This window comes from Molossus molossus, unplaced genomic scaffold (genome assembly GCF_014108415.1).
Source record: "Molossus molossus isolate mMolMol1 unplaced genomic scaffold, mMolMol1.p scaffold_m16_p_3, whole genome shotgun sequence".
In the NCBI taxonomy this organism is placed as follows: Eukaryota; Metazoa; Chordata; class Mammalia; order Chiroptera; family Molossidae; genus Molossus; species Molossus molossus.
In genome coordinates, this window is record NW_023425366.1 from 124,263,373 (window position 1) to 124,282,042 (window position 18,670).

Sequence of the window (18,670 nt, forward strand, 5' to 3'; positions counted from 1 at the left end):
AGTCAAATGCTGCCTCTGACATTAGACCTTTTTAGTTTAATGTCACTGACATTTTAAAGTGTCCACAAATGATTGCTGAGTGATAGAATCCCTCAAATTGGATATCTATTTCCCTGCTTGACGTCCCTGAGACTGTCATTGGTGCTACTCTTGTGTCATTTTTTATACATTTCTGGGTCTTCCAACCCTAGCACAGATAGCTCTTTTGTACAAAAGGTACTCAGGAAATATTTCTTAAATCAGTTCAATGCACTTGCCAAAATGAGTCTTTCCCAACTGTCATTGTGCACCTGTCCTTGTGGAATGTCATTCATTCTTTTACTCATTCAGAAAACAACTTTTCTTGAAGCCTGGTATGTGCTAGTTTCTGTGTTGAGCAGTAGCGCACTGCGGGTGAAATAAACCACAGCTCCAGCTCTCATGAGCCCACGGCCTCGTGGAGATACAGACACACAGATGCTTTGCCATCCTGCTGGGGATGTAGAATGCTGTGGAAACACAGGAGTGGGAAGCTGCCCTATTCTTGGGGCAAACATTCATAATGATATTTGGGCAGGACCGTGCAGGATGTGTGAGGGTTTGCCACGTGGAGAAAGCAGAGAAGCTCATGTGACCCACACATGTCACTGAGGACAGGGACGGGGTGTGGTGGATTACTGCCCACAGCCTAACAACCGGGCCCTTTGGCCTCAGCCAGTGAGGATTGGATCTGGGGTGGCAGTTAGAGTGGCTGGCATTCAGGGCTCAGCAGCCTTTTGTCCTCTGTACCAGGCGAAAATTCAGCTGTCTGTCCATGACCACAACAAGCCCCCGCTGGAGGCCTTGATTGGGGTACCTGCATTCCACAGTGAGGGGCTCATTACTCAAGAGTGGATTGTGCAGACGGTGAGTGCTGCCCAGAGGAGGAAGGATGCCCAGGTCTGGGAGGGTACGCTCATAAAGGGGTACAGATGCTTGGGAAGGGAGTGAGGATGGAGGAATCCTGTCACACTCAGTGATGTCTGAATCTGCCAAGAGCCCGTAGGAGAGAACTGGAATGCCAAGGTCATATCTTTGGGGTGGAGAGGCATACCAGGTTCTGGCCTGAAGGGGCTGTGTCCTCTCATCTCTGGACTCACTGAAGATCTCGCCTCATCATTCCTAGGAGCCTCCTGTCGCCTGCAACTCTGAGAATCTGGAAAGGCCGCCCAATGTGGCTGAGGTATGGGTGTGTGAGCTGAGTGGGGGCGGGGCAGAGTGCAGGTAGAAAGGCCTCTCCAGCCCCTTGCTGTTCCTTATTCCTAGCAGCCTTGTTTGCCTGGAGTCCAGATCCGCTGCCCAATGGCCTTCCAGGAGGAGATCCTCGTCCAAGTGGTCGGGACTGTGGAGCTGGTGGGGGAGATCAAGGTAGCAGCACCTGCTGGCAACAGACAGGAAGTGGTCGTGGGGGCCTTCGGGGTGGGGGTGGGTTCCCCACCACGTGATCTTCCTGAATCTCCCGTTTTATCTGATGAAAAATCCCCGATGTTTACACAGTTGCAGATGAAAGGGAACCATGATGTGTTCGAAATTTGCAGGGCTGTTTTCACCGGCCTGTGGATAATTTTTATAGGTTTTTTTATAGGAAAACTTTCCTTCCAGCACTGGGGAGGGGCACACTGGAATGCAGAACTTCATAGACTGATGCCCCAGCTGGGACCACCCTCCTCTGCTTCTCCCCCTTGAGCTGAGGTGGGGTGGGAGTCAGTGGGTACTGGGGCCTTGTAACGCCTGCCCCGCTCCTCCCACAGGCCTCGTCCATGTTCAGCCTCTGCAGCTCCCTCTCCATCTCCTTCCAAAGCAGCAAGCACTTCCACCTCTATGGCAGCAACGCCTCCCTGGCCCAGGTATCTCGTTACCTCCTCAGGAGACCTGAGGTCAGCAGAGAGATCTGAGGAACCACAGGGCAGAGCTGGAAGAGCCAGAGCTAGGTGTGGGCAGCCACGTGGGAGAAGGTTTGGGCTTAGCACAGTAAGAACTTCCGCACAGCCAGAGCCACCAACCTTGGCAGAGGCTGCCCGGAAGCCATGAGCTTCACCACCACTGGGCAAGCAGACCGCAAGGTCACCTGTCTGAGATGCATCAGGTAAAGATCAATGTGATGGCAGCTGAACAGAGGGGTCCCCACTCCACAGGCAGAGCGTGACAGGAAGACGCTCTAAGCGGGGAGAGCAGCCAGTGCAGGGCCCAGAGTGGAGAGAGTGCGTGAGGCAGGTTCAAGAACGAGGCTCAGAGCAGGAGAAGGGAAGTTGCAGCTAAAACGCTAAGCAGAAACCAGGTTCTGGAAGGCTTCGCAGGCTGGGCTGAGACTCTGGCATTCTCTCCTGGGACTAAGGGAGGCCACTTAAGGTGGCTGCGGTGCATGTTTGCCAGCTCACACTGGTAGCTGCAGTGGGAGGGACACTGGACAGAGGGGGCTGGGCCAGAGCCTGGTGTCATGACACAGTTCAGACTGGAAACGTGAAGACCTAGAGATTGAGGCCAGATTCACAAGACATCTTAGCAGGGGTGGGGGCGGCCTTCTTCCCTGCACTTCCCTCCTCTTGTCCTCCCCCAGGTCGTCATGAAGGTTGACGTTGTATATGAGAAGAATATGCTCTATCTCTACGTGCTCAGCGGCATCGGGGGGCTGTTGTTGCTGCTGCTGATTTTCCTGGTGCTCTACAAGGTCGGAGCTTCTGGAAGGAACGGGCATGGCTGAGATGGGCAGGCTGAGGCAAGGGGAATGGCAGGAGTCAGGAAGGAGGATGCCAAGACCAGGGAACATTAAAACCTAGACGGGCCTCAGCCTGCTCCCTCTTTCTACAGATAAGCCTACTGAGGCCCAGAGAGCAAGCGAGCCTTTTCCCCCATCACGCCCCCGAGCTCTGGCAGGGCCAGGACTGAGGAGCTCTCCCAGTACCCAGGGCTGGGCACTGAGGTCCAGAGGCACATACCACAAACCTGTCCCTTGCCTTTGTGGAGTGCGTAGTAATGCGAGAGACAGACAGGAACACACAGGCTGAAGGCTCCTTCATGGGGCTGCGTGCTCTGGAGCCTGTAACAGGAGCCTCACTTAGGTTGGGGGAGTCTGGGAAGGCCTCCCAAGAAAGGTGGCATTTGAACGATGAGTGGGAGTTAGCCGGATGAAGAGTGCTGACGGGCAGGTGTTCCATGTAAAATATGCAACTATTCCAGAAAAAGTTTCTTCCTATTGCTTCCCACTGAATGTTGTCATTAACAACTTTTTTGTTTCTATTCCTCTAGGTTGTAGTTTTGTTGTTAATAATGTGTGTATGTGTGAGCATGGGAGAGAAAAATCAGTGTATGTGTGTATATTAGAAAATGTAAATGGAATCAGACTGTATATACTGCTTAGGAACTTGTATTTTCCTCCGGATGTTACACTTTGATGTCTTTCCGTCCAGACACAATCAGATCTATTTGCTTTGTAACCTGGGTGGTTTTCTGCCACCTGGGTGCCCACCTTTTCTTCAACACGTTCTCTACTGATGAACATTTAGATTGTAATTTACATCTATTTCAAACAGTACGACAAAAAAGGCTGGTACCCACATCTTCGCACACTTGTCCAAATGTTCTTTAAAATTAATTCCTAGACCTGGAATTGCTGAGCCAAATAATATGTATGTTTTGAGCTTTCAACAGAGACTGCATGACACATACTAAGAACTATGTGAACATGGGCTTTTATTAGTATTACAGATATTGTCCAGTCACCTTCCTAAAATATCCATACCTGACATTTTCATGAACCTAAAGGACGAACCAGTAAATGTACAGCTTTTTAACATATCGCAGGCAGACACTCTCACCTGTCCCTGGAATGGACACCACGTCTGTGGCACATATGAACTATTTTTTTTAAATCCTCACCTGAGTATATTTTTCTGTTTATCTCCAGATAGAGTGGGAGGAAGAAAGAGGGAGAGAAAGGGAGAGAGAAACGTCGATGTGAGAGGGATACATGGACTGGTTGCCTCCCACACGACCTGACCAGGGCTGGGGATGAACCACAACCGAGGTGCGTGCCCTTGACTGAAATCAAACCCATGACTCTGGTCCACAGCTGATGTTCTAACCACTGAACAAACCCGGCCAGGGAGGCACATATGAATTTTTTTTTCTTTTTATTGATTTTTTTTTTTAGAGAGAGAGGAAGGGAAAAGGAAAGAGAGTTAGAAACCTTGATGCACCCTGGCCAGTTTGGCTCAGCCGTTATAGTGCTGGCCTGTGGACTAGAGAGTCCTGGGTTCGGTTCCCGCTAAGGGCGCGTATCTCGGTTGCAGTTTGTCCCCGGCCCTGGTTGGAGTCGTGTGGGTGGCAACCAGTCAACGTGTCTCTCTCATATTGATGTTTCTCTCTTTCTCTCTCCCTCCCTCTCTCCTTCCTGCTCTATCTGAAGATAAATGCAAAAATGTCCTCGGGTGAGGATAAAAATTTTTTTTTTTTTTAAAAGAAACACCGATGATAATAGAACATCGACTGGCCACCTTCTGCATGCCCTCACTGGGGATCAGGCCCACAACCTGGGCATGTGCCCTGACCGGGAATCGAACCGGTGCCCTCTTGGTGCAGGGTCGATGCTCAGCCAGTGAGCCGCATTGGCCAGGCTGAACTATTAACATAAAGAGTGCTTTCATGGTTTTGCCAGGGCCAACTATGCTCCATGGACTTTCTGCTTAATCATTTTTTTGTCTTCCTACAGGTTGGCTTCTTCAAACGGAACCTGAAGGAGAAGATGGAGGCTACAGCCGATGCCTCCGATGGAATCCCTGGAGAAGACTCTGGGAAGCTGGCGTCTGAGGAGGAGGCCGTGGATCCGAGCCGCGTGGATCTCCTTCAAAAGGAGGAGGCCCAGGATGGAGGCGGCGCATACTGAAGCCCGGCCTGAGGCAGAGGGCCCAGGATTGGACTTGGGAAGCCTGGTGCCAGTCTGCCTCTACCTGCCCGCCACTCTGTGTCCCCTGGCAAGTCACTGCCCCTCTCTAAGCTCCAGTTTTTCGGTCTTGAACATGGAGCTCACTCCTGCCTGCCTCCTTTGCAGGCTCATGGTGAGGATTCACCGAGGGATGGGACAAGAAGGCTACCAAGGTGAGGCCCTGTAATTATCAGATAGTCCTGGCTTCTACCAGCCTCTTAGTTTCCTCCCCTAGAAGAAAATGTGTGATCTAAATTTGGAGAAACTGTAGTCCCAGGATCTAGTGACATTCCCAGGCCTTACACCCACCTGCCCTTGGAGATCCACAGAAGCCCCAGACTCCCAGAACTTTGCCCTGCACTGTCTCTGCACGGAGTCCAGCCCACTTTCCATTCTGCTGCCAGAGCAGATGCGATGTGTCACTACATTGCTGCTGCAGACTCCTTGCTCTTTAGCTAAAGACCAAATTCCTTAATGTGTCTCCCCAAATCTGCAAAATACTCTTACTATGCCAATGCCGGATTGGGCCCTGCTGCCTTCCTGGCCTCCTGTAGAGACATCCCACCTCCCTTCTAAGCTCCAGTTACACAGGCCTTTCTCACCTGCCAAGCTTTGTCCTGTCCCACTGCCTTCACCCGGACTGCTTTCTCTGCCTGGAACATTCCTCCCTCTTCCTGGCTAACTCTCATCGGTCTTCAGATCTCAGCTCATACATCACTTCCTCGGGCAGCTCCCCATGCCCACCATTTGGGTTCCCAAATTACGCATGCTTACACTAGCGTGCGACTACCCATCACAGCAGGGATATGTGTTCATTGTTAAATGGTTTACTTCATATCAGTATCTTAAATTAAACAAGTGAACTTCATAGGTGGGGACCATACCTTGGGGTCCCTGATGGTATCACAGAGCCAGATACATAGTTGGTGCTTGACGTGATTTCACTCAATTAATGAGGGAGTCATTGGGAAGATGGAAAAAAAAGTTTGGGTGGGTCCATGGCATCCCATTCTTAAAGGCTCAGTCTTCCCCAGGCGCCTGCTCCCTCACTCCACGGTCCCCTCCAGGACTCCATCACACCCCCACTGTGGTCCCCACTGTGAGACTCTGAGCTCAAGGGTGGGGACCATGTCCATTCACCTGGCTCTCAGTGCTAAGCACACTGCCTGTGTATAGTTATCCAATTAATGTGAAATTCTTTCCAATTTTGAGATGTTTCTGTGCTGGTGCAACATTCCAGCCTGGCTCAATTAAATGAACATTTTCTTCTCGACACTTTCACTATGTGGGACCCAAACAGTAGCTCTCATTTCTCTTTTCCTTTCTCTTCTCTCTCTCTCTTCTGGGGTCCCAAGACTGACCTGCACCTGCTATTGTGGGCTAGTTCAAAAAAGAAGCAGGGAGAGAAACACAGGAAGTGAGGAAAGGTTAAGGAAGCATTGACAATTTGCTAAGATGTGAGGGTAGACTCTCCCTAGCCCTCCCCCCTTTTTAAAACCCTGAGGCTCCCTCCTTTAGAAGGGACAGAGGAACCAGTCACTACTGCCCTCTTGTGGTCCATTTTAACTATCAGGAATATCACAGACCTACTAAAAGTACGTAAAGTGTAGGTCTCGAGAAGCCTGTCAGGTTGTGTTCATTTATGCGGTATTTCTTGAGTGCTTTGTGTCATACTCTGTTCTGTGCTCTGACAACATGGGATGAACATGACAGACAAGTTCCTGCCCTCGGGAAGCTTCACTCCAGTGAGAAAACAGTAAACAAGTAGAAATGAGATTCCAGGTAGTGATAGGGCTGTGAAGAAAATAAAGCAAGATAATGGGTTAGACAGTGATGGAGAAGGTCCCTTTAGATAGGTGGTCAGGAAAGTCTCTCTAAGGAGGTGATAGTCCAGCTGGTGTAGCTCAGTGTTTGAGTGTCGACCAAGAGGTCTCTGGTTTGATTCCCTGTCAGGACACATGCCCAGGTTTCTACCTCAATCCCCAGTAGAGGGTGTGCAGGAGGCAGCTGATTGGTGTTTTGCTCTCACATTGATTCTCTCTCTCTCTCTCCACCCCCCCCCACTTCCCTTCCTCAAAAATCAATAAAAAAAATCCCTGGCTGGTTTGGCTCAGCGTTTAGAGCTCCAGCCTGCGGTCCAGAGAGACCCGGGTTTGGTTCCCACTAAGGGTTGCACTTTGGTTGCAGTTTGTCCCCGGCCCTGGTTGGGTCATGTAGGTGGCAGCCACTCGATGTGTCCCTTTCACGTTGATGTTTCTCTCTCTCTCTCTCCCTCCCACTCTATCTGAACAAAATATCAAAAAATGTCCTCAGGTGAGGATAAAAAAAAGAAAAAGAAAACATTAAAAAAAAAAAAAAGATCTGGGAGACTCAGTTCAGGAACAGACCTGCCATCATCATCCCCAGAAATCTATATCCCAACTCACTTAACAGCACCTGTCCTCAAATACCTGCCTCTCCTTCCCGCCTCTGTGCCTTTGCACATGGCGCTCCCTTGCCAGCAGGTGCAGTTCCACCTCTTTTCGGAAACCCTCCTACTTCAAAGCACTTTGAAGCTTTTCTCACTCCCACAACTCCTAGACAGATTACCCATCCACCCCCACTTTGTTTGCACCTCACTGGGCACGTGACGCTGGCTGTGTGGGCTTCTGTTTCAAGAGTAGGAGCTTCTGGAAGGCAGGACTCAGGCCTCCCTCATATATGTTACCAATGCTGACCCCTCACCAGGGCTGGCACAAAGGAAATGTTCAAATGTGGCCCTCAAATGTTTTGGTTTCACGACCCCTGTATACTCTTAAAAATTATTGAGGATCCCCAAAGAGTTTTTTTAAAAGTGGGTTATATCTATTGAGGTTTATCCAGTTAGAAATTAAAATGGAGAAAAAACTTAAAACATAACGCCCAAGCCTACATTCCACACAACCCATCAGAGTATGACATCTGCCATGACAAATCATGCGGCCTCTAGGAAACACTCTACTCATGGGAGAGAGACAGTGACAAAGTAAATAACATCTTAGTATTGTTAGGAAAGTAGTCAAAACCCAGGCAGCCCTAGGTTTGCATCCAGGCTCTGATGTGGGGCAATTCTTATCCTCTCTGGGACTCATTTCTTCATTGGTAAAATAGGAATAATAATTGTACAAGGGTGGACAAAAGTAGGTTTGCAGTTATTCGTAAAGAAAATTATACAGTAATTAATAAATAACAATATAAGAGTAAACTCTATGTCCCGTGTACTCACAATTGTAAACCTTCTTTTGCTCCACCTCAGAGCTGTCCTGAGCATTAAGTGAGATAACACTTGTAAAGTGTTCCTAGCCCATCAGTGCTTGATAACAGTGGTGGGCAGAAACGGTCGTTTAGATGTGCAGGATGGTGTGGTCAAAGCAGCATCCTGGACCGAAGTCAAGACATCTGGTGTGGAGTTCTAGCTCTTCCATCGTGATCTTAGGAAAGACACATGCTCTCCTGGGTTTGATCTGCCCCACCTGGGATCTGGAGGTACCTTAGGAGTTGTCACGAAAAAGAGGTGTGGGGGCTGAGCAGCTGAGCCCCCACACTCGTTTGATCAGCTTTTATATACTAATGTTCTGTTCTGGCATACAGGCTACTTTATCTTTGTTTTGTTTTTTAAATCCTCACCCAAGGATATTTTTCCATTTTTAAATATGTTTTTATTGGTTTTGTTTGGGGGAGGGAGGAAGGGAGAGAGAGATAGAAACATCAATGTGAGAGAAACATTGATCGGCAGCCTCCTGCAGGCCCCCTACTGGGGATCCAGCCCGCAACCTGGGTATGTGCCCCAACCAGGAATCAAACCAGGACCTCTCAGTCCATGGAATGACGCTCAATGCACGGAGCCACACTGGCCAGCTTCATTGTTAGATAGAGTGGAAAGGAGGGAGGAAGAAAAAGAGAGAGAGAGAAACATCAATGTGAAAGAAACACATGGATTGATTGCCTCCCGCAGGGCCCCAGACGGGGTTTGAACCTGCAACCCAGGTACATGTCCTTGATCAGGAATCAAACCCTTGACCCTTTGGTCCAAAGACACTCTAACTGCTGAGCCAAACCAGCCAGGGTCAGGCTACTTTATCAATTAAGCCCCACATGCACTGTGCCCAAGGCCTCCCAGCTTTCAAGGGCATAGGCTTGTTTGCAAGCTGAAAAATAATCAATTCCAAAATATGAAAATTAAACTGTATAGTTGAAATAAATGTTGAAGTAAATGTAGTTTCATTTCAGGTAATCAAATGCAATTCTATGTATATACTTACATATATGAACTATATTAATTGTGGGGGGCAGAATATTTCAATATTTGAAATTTGGTATGGTGGGGCATCTGTACAAAAATGTGCATAAAGTTTACAAAGGTCTTTATAAGACTGAGATTTTACTTTACTTTTCTACTTCCAAAAATAATTAAAACTTTGAATACTACTAAACACAATCAAACTCTATTGAACCACATGATCTCTAAGAGCTTGCAGACCTTGAGAGGCTAGATTGAAATATGCTTAGAGAAGTTATTTACTCGTGACAAGTTCCAAGGTCCTGAGTATGGGTATGGGAGTCGGGGGGTATAGTCAGGATCCTGAGGCCCAAGAGACCTTACAGAGCAATGACTCCCCACCTGCCTTGAGGCCAAATTGCTGGGGACAGGTGGAGCCAGGCAGACGTCGCCTTAGTTTCAGAGTGATTTTGAGCAGATCACTTAGTTTTGTGAGCTCCATTTTCCTAATCTGTGAAATAGAATAAATAAACCTTGACAGGGCACTGTCAGGCCTGAGCAGTTCATCTCACGACAGTGCCAGCAGCCAGGTGATTCCCCAAGGCATGGCCTGTCCTCCTCAGGTAAGGTATCACAGGCCACATCCCAGAACCCTCCCTACACACTCACTGATGGCACCAACCTCCCATCCTTTCCTAAGGGCCAAGTGTTAGGAGGAGTGAGGTTCAGCTAGGAAAGGAAAGTAGGATAAAGGTGAGATGATAACAGGGTGATCCCACCAAAAGGTACAGGGGTCCTAAAAAGGAGGCAGAGCTGTGGTAAATCAGGCCAGCCTGGTGGGAGGGTTTTTTGTGTTGTTTTATTAATCTTCACCCAAGGATACTTTCTCCATTGCTTCTAGAGAGAATGAAGGAGAGCAAGAGGGCATGAGAGGGGGAGAGAAACATCAATGTGTTAGAGACACATCAGTTGGTTACCTCCCGCAAGTGCCCTGACCCGGGCAGGGAATCGAACGGGCGACTAGGTACATGCCTTTAACTGGAATCATTTAACCTGTGATCCTTCCGTGCACAGGCTGACGCTCCAACCACTAGGTCACACTGGCCAGGGCGTGGTGGGAGGGTCTTAAAGGCTGGCACCCAATTCTCACACTGGGTCCAATACATGAACCCCTATGGGTGGGATTGGAATTTGCAGTCCTGGTCAGAGTCAGGGTCTGCACAGAGTGGTGGCTAGAGGCTGTAGCTGGCGTTTGGGGTGGGGGTGAGAATGGCACAGCTGGGTGGTGGAAGCCAGAGAGAAATGGTACAGTTTCCATGCCCAGATAGGAGAATCAGGGTCTATTTTCTGGCTCAAGAGCAGACCCTCTATGTTTGGGAAGAGGGATATCCACAAAATTGAAGGGCTTTCTCAAACCCACAATGGGCCCCCTTTGTGTCTGTGCAGCATTCAAAGGATGGAAGATGAACCTGGGCAGATATGGGAAAGTCACATCTCCTGAGCCTTTGATAAGAATCCAGTGAAATTCTGACTATAAAAGCACTTCCCAGACACAGCCCCATGGCTTCATTGGCTGCTCATAGTTATGATCACTTAGTGTCTCCCACTGCCCAGGGCATTGTCCATGTACACATTTTAAGGACAAATCTCTTTGACCAAAGAGGTTTTTATTGAACTCAAATTCAGGGGCTCCAAAGCCTGAGGAAGACAAAGGGAGACTGGGGTTTGCACTCAGAGGCCCAGGTCCCACTCTGGGCTTTACTCCCCACCCCACCTCCCCTCACCCCCTCCTGACTCAACAAGGGTTTCAGTAGCTACTGATCTAAGCTACCCCACTCTAATTAAGTAACCCTTCCCCTCCCCCCTCCCCATCTAGCACTTTGCCAAGTAGGCATCCGCCAAGGGGCATGCTGCTGCTGAGGCCAGCTCTCTGTTGACCTCCTTCTGGATTCTCCCAGAGCCTCCTGCTGCCTGTTTGGCCTCCCTCCAACCCCTCTTCATTACCCATTTCCCATAAATCTCCAGGGCATGTAACTTCCTCCACCCTAGTCCCCTCTCCTAGAATCCTCAACTCCAGCTTTTCCACTACTCTAAAGATTTCTCTAGCTCCCTGTCCCCTCCTCTTCTGCCCACGATAGCCCCACCCGACAGGGCCGCCAGTCAACGACGGCCGGCAGCGTGGGTCCGCTGGTGGCGGATAAGGTCGGAGCTCTGTGAGAATGCCTTTCCACAGTCATCGCACTTGTAGGGCCGCTCCCCGCTGTGGACCCGGTGATGCTGCAGCAGCGTCGAAGAGCGGCAGAAGCCCTTGCCACACACAGCGCACCTGTAGGGCCTCTCACCTGTGTGGGAACGCTGGTGCTGAATCAGTGTGGAGGAGCGATTGAAGGTCTTGCCACAATCTGGGCAGCTGTAGGTGCGGCCTGGCAGGTGGGTGCGGGCATGAATGGCCAGCACAGAGCTCTGACCAAAGCGCTTGCCGCACTCAGGGCACTTGAAAGGCTTCTCACGGGCATGGCTGCGGGCATGGGGGATAAGTGCCGAACGCTGGGAGAAGCTCTTGCCACAGATGCCACAGCTGAAGGGCCTCTGCCCAGTGTGCACCCTCTGGTGACTACGCAGGGATGAGTTCTGGCTGTAGCATTTGCCGCACTCCGGGCAGCTGTAGGGCCGCTCATGGCTGTGAGTGCGCTGGTGCCGCAGGAGGTAGGAGCTGTCTCCGAAGGCCTTGCCACAGTGCGGGCACTTGTAGGGCTTCTGACCAGAGTGAGTGCGCTGGTGGCGAAGCAGGTAAGAGCTGTCGGCGAAGGCCTTGCCACAACGGGGACACTTGTAGGGCCGCTCCCCCGTGTGTGTGCGCTGGTGTTTGATGAGGTCAGAGCTCTGAGAGAAGGCCTTGCTGCAGACCTCACATTTATAGGGCTTTTCACCTGTATGGATGCGCTGGTGCTGGATCAGGGTGGAGCCCCTGCCAAAGCTCTTCCCGCAGATGCCACAGATGTTAGGTCGAGGGCCCTGCCCACCCCTGGCGCGACCACCCCTTCGGCCTGGACCCCGCAGGGTTCCCGTCAGGCCCAGAGGATTCTGGAGCATCTCAAACTGGGGTGTAGCCAGCAAGGCCCCTGAGGGCATCTCAAAAGGTGGCCCTAGGGGAAGGCCCCCTGTGGGCTGCTCCCCAAACCCCTGGGTGAAGGAGTCCAGGGGATGAACTCCCAAAGAGATGCTCAAGGGATTCTTTTCCTCGGGACTGAGAAGCATCTCTGTACCTTCCTGGAATTTGGAACTTTGAGCTTCAAATTCAGGGCTTTGGGTTTTTAATTCAGGGCTCTGAGATTCATACCCAGGGCTCCGAGGTTCATATCCAGGGCTCCGGGGTTCATACCCTGGGCTTTGGGGCTCATACCTGGGACTTTGTGGTTCAGACTCAGGGCTCTGAGAATCTGATTCAGGGGTTCTGGGTGCAAATCCAGGGCTTGGGGGCACAAACCCTGGGCTTCGGGACTCAAAACCTGGGCTTTCAGGCTCAAACCTGGGGCTTTGGGGTTCAAACTCTGGGCTTTGTGGCTCAAACCCAGGGCTCTGGGGTTCAAGCCCAAAAGGTATCTCTTCGACCTCATAGTCCCCAATGCCTTCTTGCTGAGAGATTTCCTCTTCCTCATTCTCACGTATGTTGCCTGCAGGATCAAAGAATTACAGAAAACCCATATGGTGTGGAGCCTGGAAGGTCACTGGGTCCCACCATTAGTTGTCACAAACCTCTCCCTCCTGCTCAAACATGGTCGCTGGCCCTTGTACAGGTGCTGAAATTCCCACCTTCCCCTCAGCAAACCCAGGACACCCGGTCCCCGCCCCCACCTCCTCCAAGTCCCAGGTGTCCAAGTCCTCCGCTCTCTTACCCCCCAAGGACCACAGCCCCCTCTCCCGCTCCCAGGCACGCTCCTCGGAGGGGCGCTCCCTCCCTCACCTTTAGGGGACCCTTCGGGCCCCACTTCGTCAAGACTTTGCACATCCTGGGGCTCGAGGCCCCACGGCGACGCCTCCCGTTCCATCCCCGCTGGCTCCCAGTGCGGCGGCGGCGGCGATGGCGGAACGATCCTGCGACCTGGCCTGAGTGCCCGGAGACCCGGACCCTCGCCGCCCGCCCGCTCAGCGCCGCCCAGGGGACCCGGCTGCCCAGCCCCGGCCCCCAAGGCCGGACGTCTTGACCCTGGGCCTCTCTGGCCGGCCGGGCCCCTCCCCTCCCCGCGGCCCCGCCCCCACCCACCAGGTCTCGGCTTGCCTTGGAGCCCTCACGGGCCCCCACGCGTTTAGCCTCGGAGATGGGGGGGTCTTCACGACTAGCCCTGCTGCCCCCAGACACTGCTCCCCGCCCGAGACCCCGCCGTCTGGACCCCAGCCCCAGGCTGGGCTGCGGCAATCGACCCCCTCCCCCCGCACAGGAAGTGTCCGTCCGCGGCCAGTTCCCCCCGGTGGCTAGCACCGCGGCCTCTCTAGGAGCAGCTGGAGGTGGAAACTCGTTGGCATTAACCCTGGGCTGGATGGCCCCAGCGTTGAGGTGGGTGAGGACAAGGTACCCTGGAGCCGGCGGGAGAGGCTGGGACAGTTTGTGTGCCTATGTCCTGGGTCTCCGTCCGTCCAGTGGCCTATCTGTCCTTCTACTGGGCTCTGCACCCGTCAGTGACTGTGGCCAAGGGCGAGGCGACAAGCGAGACCAAGGTCAGCGAGAAGGAGCGACGCTTCCCGGCGCCAGCGGGGGCGGCGTCTAGTTTCTGCCGCTCTGGGGCCTCGGGGTCAGCTCCGGCCGCCCTCGACGGACCCCCGTCCCTCTTCGAGTTCTTGGAGACTAAGACAAGCCTTCCCCGCCCCGCTCGAATTCCACTACCCCCCACCGGCGTGTCTACCCCAATTCCTCCGGGCTCCCTCCTCTCTCTGCTCTTAATCTCCCTCCTCCCCCTTCCTGCCGGGTTAGGATCGTTGCCAAGGAAACAGCTCCGCCTCGGGTTTCCAGAGGCGCCGCCCCTACCTCTCAGAGAGTTCAGCGATTGACCAGTAAAGGTCGTACTCTTACCGCCCGCCTTCTCCCTCTATAGCAGCTGCTCGGCTTTGATGGTCGCCGGGGAATGCGAGGCGCCTTTGATTCTTTGGGAGGTGCGCAGGCTGGTTCCACCTCTCAAGTCCGCCGAAAGAGCCTGCGGGAGGAGTGGGAGGGACCTGCCTGGCGTCTCCCCTCGAGCTGTGCTTTCAGAACTTTTACCGCCTCCGTTTACCCTTTATTATGTTTTATCTTTCTGAAAAATGAAAGCCTAGAGATTGAGGGCAGACACCCTTTCTCCTCCTCCACATTCCCTTTCCCATCACTTTCCTGAGAGAGCCAGTCGGGAGATCCTCCCTCAGAGAGGAAGCTGCTTTCTTTTCAATTACCCTGCCTCTTCCCTCCACCTGAGTTTAACTCAGTCCTTGGGAGCCTTAGTCCATGGTTCCTGGGTTTTCTGGCAGGGAGGCAAGGATCCTGTGGGAATTTCTTCCAGATGAGGGTGGGGTGATAGAGTCCAGGAGTGGAAGTGAACAGAACCAGTTAGACTTTAAGGCGGCTAAGAACCCTCCAGTCCTTTCTGGCTTGTAAAGAAAGGAAACCTGAGAAACACTGCCCTAGGTGCAACTTTGAATCAAGGGGAAAAAACAATCCTGGAAAGACAATAGGGTCCAATTCTTGTCCCTTGCTGCTGAAAACTAGTTTGGTAGCCTTCTTGATAGCTACCAAAGAGCCAAATTCTTCTGTGTGAGTGACACAGGAGTCATGGTTTATGTTTTCTTGTTGCTTTCCCAGATAAATGAAGGGAAGAAACTGGTTAAGAGGAATGATGGAATCTTCCATTCTCCTGAAAAGAGATGAGAATTTGGAAAATTCCAAGTGATAAAAGATTGGAGAGAATGGTCTCAATAGAGGCTTACAAATAGAATGACAGATATCTTTCTACAAATAAAGGGGGAGTACTTTTCTGCCCTCCAGAGCAAGAGCTTCTAGCTCCATGCCTCTCTCCATCCCAATGTCTATCCTAAAACCACTGTTAAGAATGCACACCCGCCCTGGCCGGTTTGGCTCAGCAGTTAGAGCGTTGACCTGCGGTCCGGAGAGACCCGGGTTTGGTTCCCACTAAGGGCACGTACTTCGGTTGCAGTTTGTCCCCGGCCCTGGTTGGGTTGTGTGGGTGGCAGCCACTCGATGTGTCCCTTTCATGTCAATGTTTCTCTCTCTCTCTCCCTCCCACTCTATCTGAACAAAAAAAAAAGGAAAAATGTCCTCCGGTGAGGATAAAAAAAAAAAAAAAAGAATGCACACCCTACATGTGTACTGATTTGGGAAGAGCTGGACCTGGGATACCCCCTTGTCATCCCCAAAGCACTCACACAAGTAAGAGACAAATGTCTCCTTCATGAGACATGACTTTCCGACCTGCTTACACACCAGAAAATTCACACAGGAGAAAATGTACACAGGAAAGCTGTGGCCCCTGCAAAGAGTGGCAAAGATTCTAGCCACAGGTCTGCTATGGTCCACTGCCTGCATTCTTCATAGCATGGGCCAAAAGCACACAAGTAGCAGAAGTTGGTCCAGGGCTTCAAGCTGCTCTAGCACCATCATTTCCACGTGGAAATTCAGTTTCACTAGTGCCTAGAACAAAAGAGTAGCTATCTGACTTCCAGGATGCCTCCTCTAGCACCAGATCTGTCTATGCAATGAGCCTTCAAGAGGCAGCCAGCCTACGTCTGCCACCAGTCCGTAGCAGTGGGAGGCTCAAAGCACAGGAAATCTTCTGATGAGGGTTCCAACTTGATCCAACACTGACTAATCCAAGTTAAGACTGACCTTGCTCTACCACTGAGTGTTAGTGAGTAGCCTGTGTGTATCCCAAGTTGAGCATCATCCTCTGGTGTGCAGAAGGACTGGGGCAGAGCTGTTCAGAGCACAGCCAAGACTTATGGTAGGCCCTAAGTCCTCACTAAAGTTCTCAGTGTGAGGGGATCCTGACTGAACTGCTTCCTCCCTGCATGCAAAGGACAAGCTAAGAGGCCTCTGTTGTGCTGTAAAAGATGCCCCAGTATATTCAAGATTTGAAGTACACAGGAAGATCCCTGGCCAAATAGCTCGTTGGTTAGAGCATCATCCCCATGCACCAAGGTTGCAGGTTTGATCCCTGGCCAGGGAACATACAAGAATCAACTAATGGCTTTGGCCAGTTTGGATCAGCAGTTAGAGGGTCGGCCTGTGGACCAAAGGGTTGCAGGTTCGATTCCTAGTCAAGGGCACATACCTAGGTTGCAGTTTCGATCCTTAGCCCTCGTCAGGGTCATGCAGGAGGCAACCAATGGATGTGTCTCACATTGATATTTCTCTCCCTCCTTTCCACTCTATCTAAATATCCATGGAAATATATCCTTGAGTGAGGATTAACAACAACAAAAAAAGAATCAACCAATGACAGCATTTAAATAAGTGGAACAAATCAATGTTTCCCTTTTCCTCTCTCACACACACACACACACACACACACACACCAATGTTTCCCTTTTCCTCTCTCTCTCTCTCTCTCTCACACACACACACACAAATCAATAAATTTTTTAAAAAAGTACACAGGAAGAGAGCAGCCACAGCAGCACAGGCCCCTTTAGCAAGAACAAAGGAAATGGGAGTCTTGTGTATGGCTAGGTCATCCTCTGACCTAAGATTTGATACAAGCCCTGAGACCAACCCCTCTTCTTGCAAAAGCTCAGAGTCGTTCTCAAAGTTTAGCAGGCATAAAATGCCATTCCTGGAGGTTCAGATTCAATAGCTAGAGACAGACAGGGCCCAGGGAACTAGCTACATTTAAATAAATAGTATATGATTCTTTGGCAGGAAGGCCTTACTTTGAAATGTACTGGTCTAGAGCAGGTTTTAGCTTCCTTGAGTGACATCCTGTTCCTAGAAAGATGCATGTAAACATTCCTAAAAATATTAGCGGTCCTTTGGAATTCAAATCAATACTTACCCTTATTTTATTAAATATTTTCTTCTTTTTTTAAACCATAATTTTATTTATTTTATCCTCACCTGAGGACATTTTTGCATTTATCTTCAGATAGAGCGAGAGGGAGAGAGGGAGGAAGAGAGACAGAAACATCGACATGAGATGTTTGTCACAAGTGGGATATGGTGTAACCCCCCGGCATTACTGAGGGTTAGGGGATGGGAGGGGTTGTACACTGGCTGGCTTCTCTTGGGAATTAAAAGCTGGTACATCCTACTACCAAAGTGCCTTCTTACACCATATCCCACTTGTGACAAGATGGCACACAACCCCAGCTGGGGCAGGGGACAAACCGCAACTGAGGTACACGCCCCTAGCGGGAACTGAACCTGGGACTCTGGTCCACAGGCTGACACTTTAAACGCTGAGCCAAACTGGCCAGGGCAAATATTTTTTCTTTATTGATGTTATAGAGGAAGGGAGAGGGGGAGATAGAAACATGGATGAGAGAGAACATCAACTGGCTGCCTCCTACACACACCCCACTGGGGATTGGGCCCACAACCTAGGCATGTGCCCTGACCAGGAACTGAACCGGCGACACCTTGGTACATGGGCCAATGCTCAACCAGTGAGACACACCGGCCAGGCTCACCCTTATTTTAAATGTCTTGGACAAACTAGGGACATGTGGTCATATCCTGGCCTCTCACACTGGCCATATGGATGGGCTCGTATCTGGTACAGACAAGTGTTTCTCCAGTGATGCCCTAGAAAAACTCTCTTACCAGTTTACATTGTTTCAGATTCTGAGCCTCAAAGACCTGCAGTAGCAGAAAAAGAGCCCTACCTTTGGTGGAAGTATCTATGCCAAGAAATGAGGAGCTAAGAATGGAGTGAGGCTGAGGCATTTCATGACACTCAAAAATTATCTTTTAATGGTGCGAGTTGGGTCTGGTGTTTAGGCCCTTAGCAAGCCTTGCAAACTTCAAAGCACTCAGAGAAAGTAATAATTATGGCACCTTTAATTGGCAAGCTGAGGTTAGGGTCCAGATCTGAGCCAAGAAGGGTGTTTCAAGCTGGGTTCCCACCCCCCCACCCCCCGGCATTACTGAGGGTTAGGGGATGGGAGGGGTTGTACACTGGCTGGCTTCTCTTGGGAATTAAAAGCTGGTACATCCTACTACCAAAGTGCCTTCTTACACCATATCCCACTTGTGACAAGATGGCACACAAGCCAGTCCTCCCAGAAAAGTTTAGGGTGGGCTCAGATCGCAATCAGGTCAGTTCATTACTTTCACCTGAACGGTGTTTTCCCCCAAATCTTCTACCTTTCTTTAGAAGTTTCTCCAGGTTGGCAAATCGGGTTCCTTCCTCCCTAAGGTAGGCCAGACATGGGGCTGAGTTCAGTAAAGGCAAGTGCACACAGGCTAGCAGGGGACATAGTCCCTGCTATTCCTCCTCAAGTGAAGGGTCATCCTG

At 50.9% G+C, this 18,670-nt stretch overlaps 2 protein-coding genes across 3 annotated transcripts in view; one reads left to right on the forward strand and one right to left on the reverse strand.

Moving 5' to 3' along the window:
- Positions 1-6,922, forward strand: part of ITGAL (integrin subunit alpha L) — a 42,792-nt gene extending 35,870 nt beyond the window's left edge. Inside the window, exons 26-31 of one of the 2 annotated variants that reach the window (XM_036278877.1) lie at positions 772-885; positions 1,145-1,201; positions 1,285-1,386; positions 1,770-1,865; positions 2,576-2,686; positions 4,727-6,922. In XM_036278877.1, the coding sequence (XP_036134770.1) occupies positions 772-885; positions 1,145-1,201; positions 1,285-1,386; positions 1,770-1,865; positions 2,576-2,686; positions 4,727-4,900 (654 nt within the window). In that variant the 3' untranslated portion in view covers positions 4,901-6,922. The remainder of the gene's footprint in view (positions 1-771; positions 886-1,144; positions 1,202-1,284; positions 1,387-1,769; positions 1,866-2,575; positions 2,687-4,726) is intronic. The other variant, XM_036278878.1, reaches the window with a different exon arrangement.
- A 3,917-nt stretch (positions 6,923-10,839) lies between these two features.
- Positions 10,840-13,388, reverse strand: ZNF768 (zinc finger protein 768). Its single transcript, XM_036279501.1, has 2 exons — positions 13,141-13,388; positions 10,840-12,850 (listed from the first exon to the last, which is right to left on the reverse strand). The coding sequence occupies exons 1-2, from the start codon at positions 13,223-13,225 to the stop codon at positions 11,337-11,339; spliced, it is 1,599 nt and encodes a 532-aa protein (XP_036135394.1). The 5' UTR covers positions 13,226-13,388; the 3' UTR covers positions 10,840-11,336.
- Between the last annotated feature and the right edge of the window lie 5,282 nt (positions 13,389-18,670).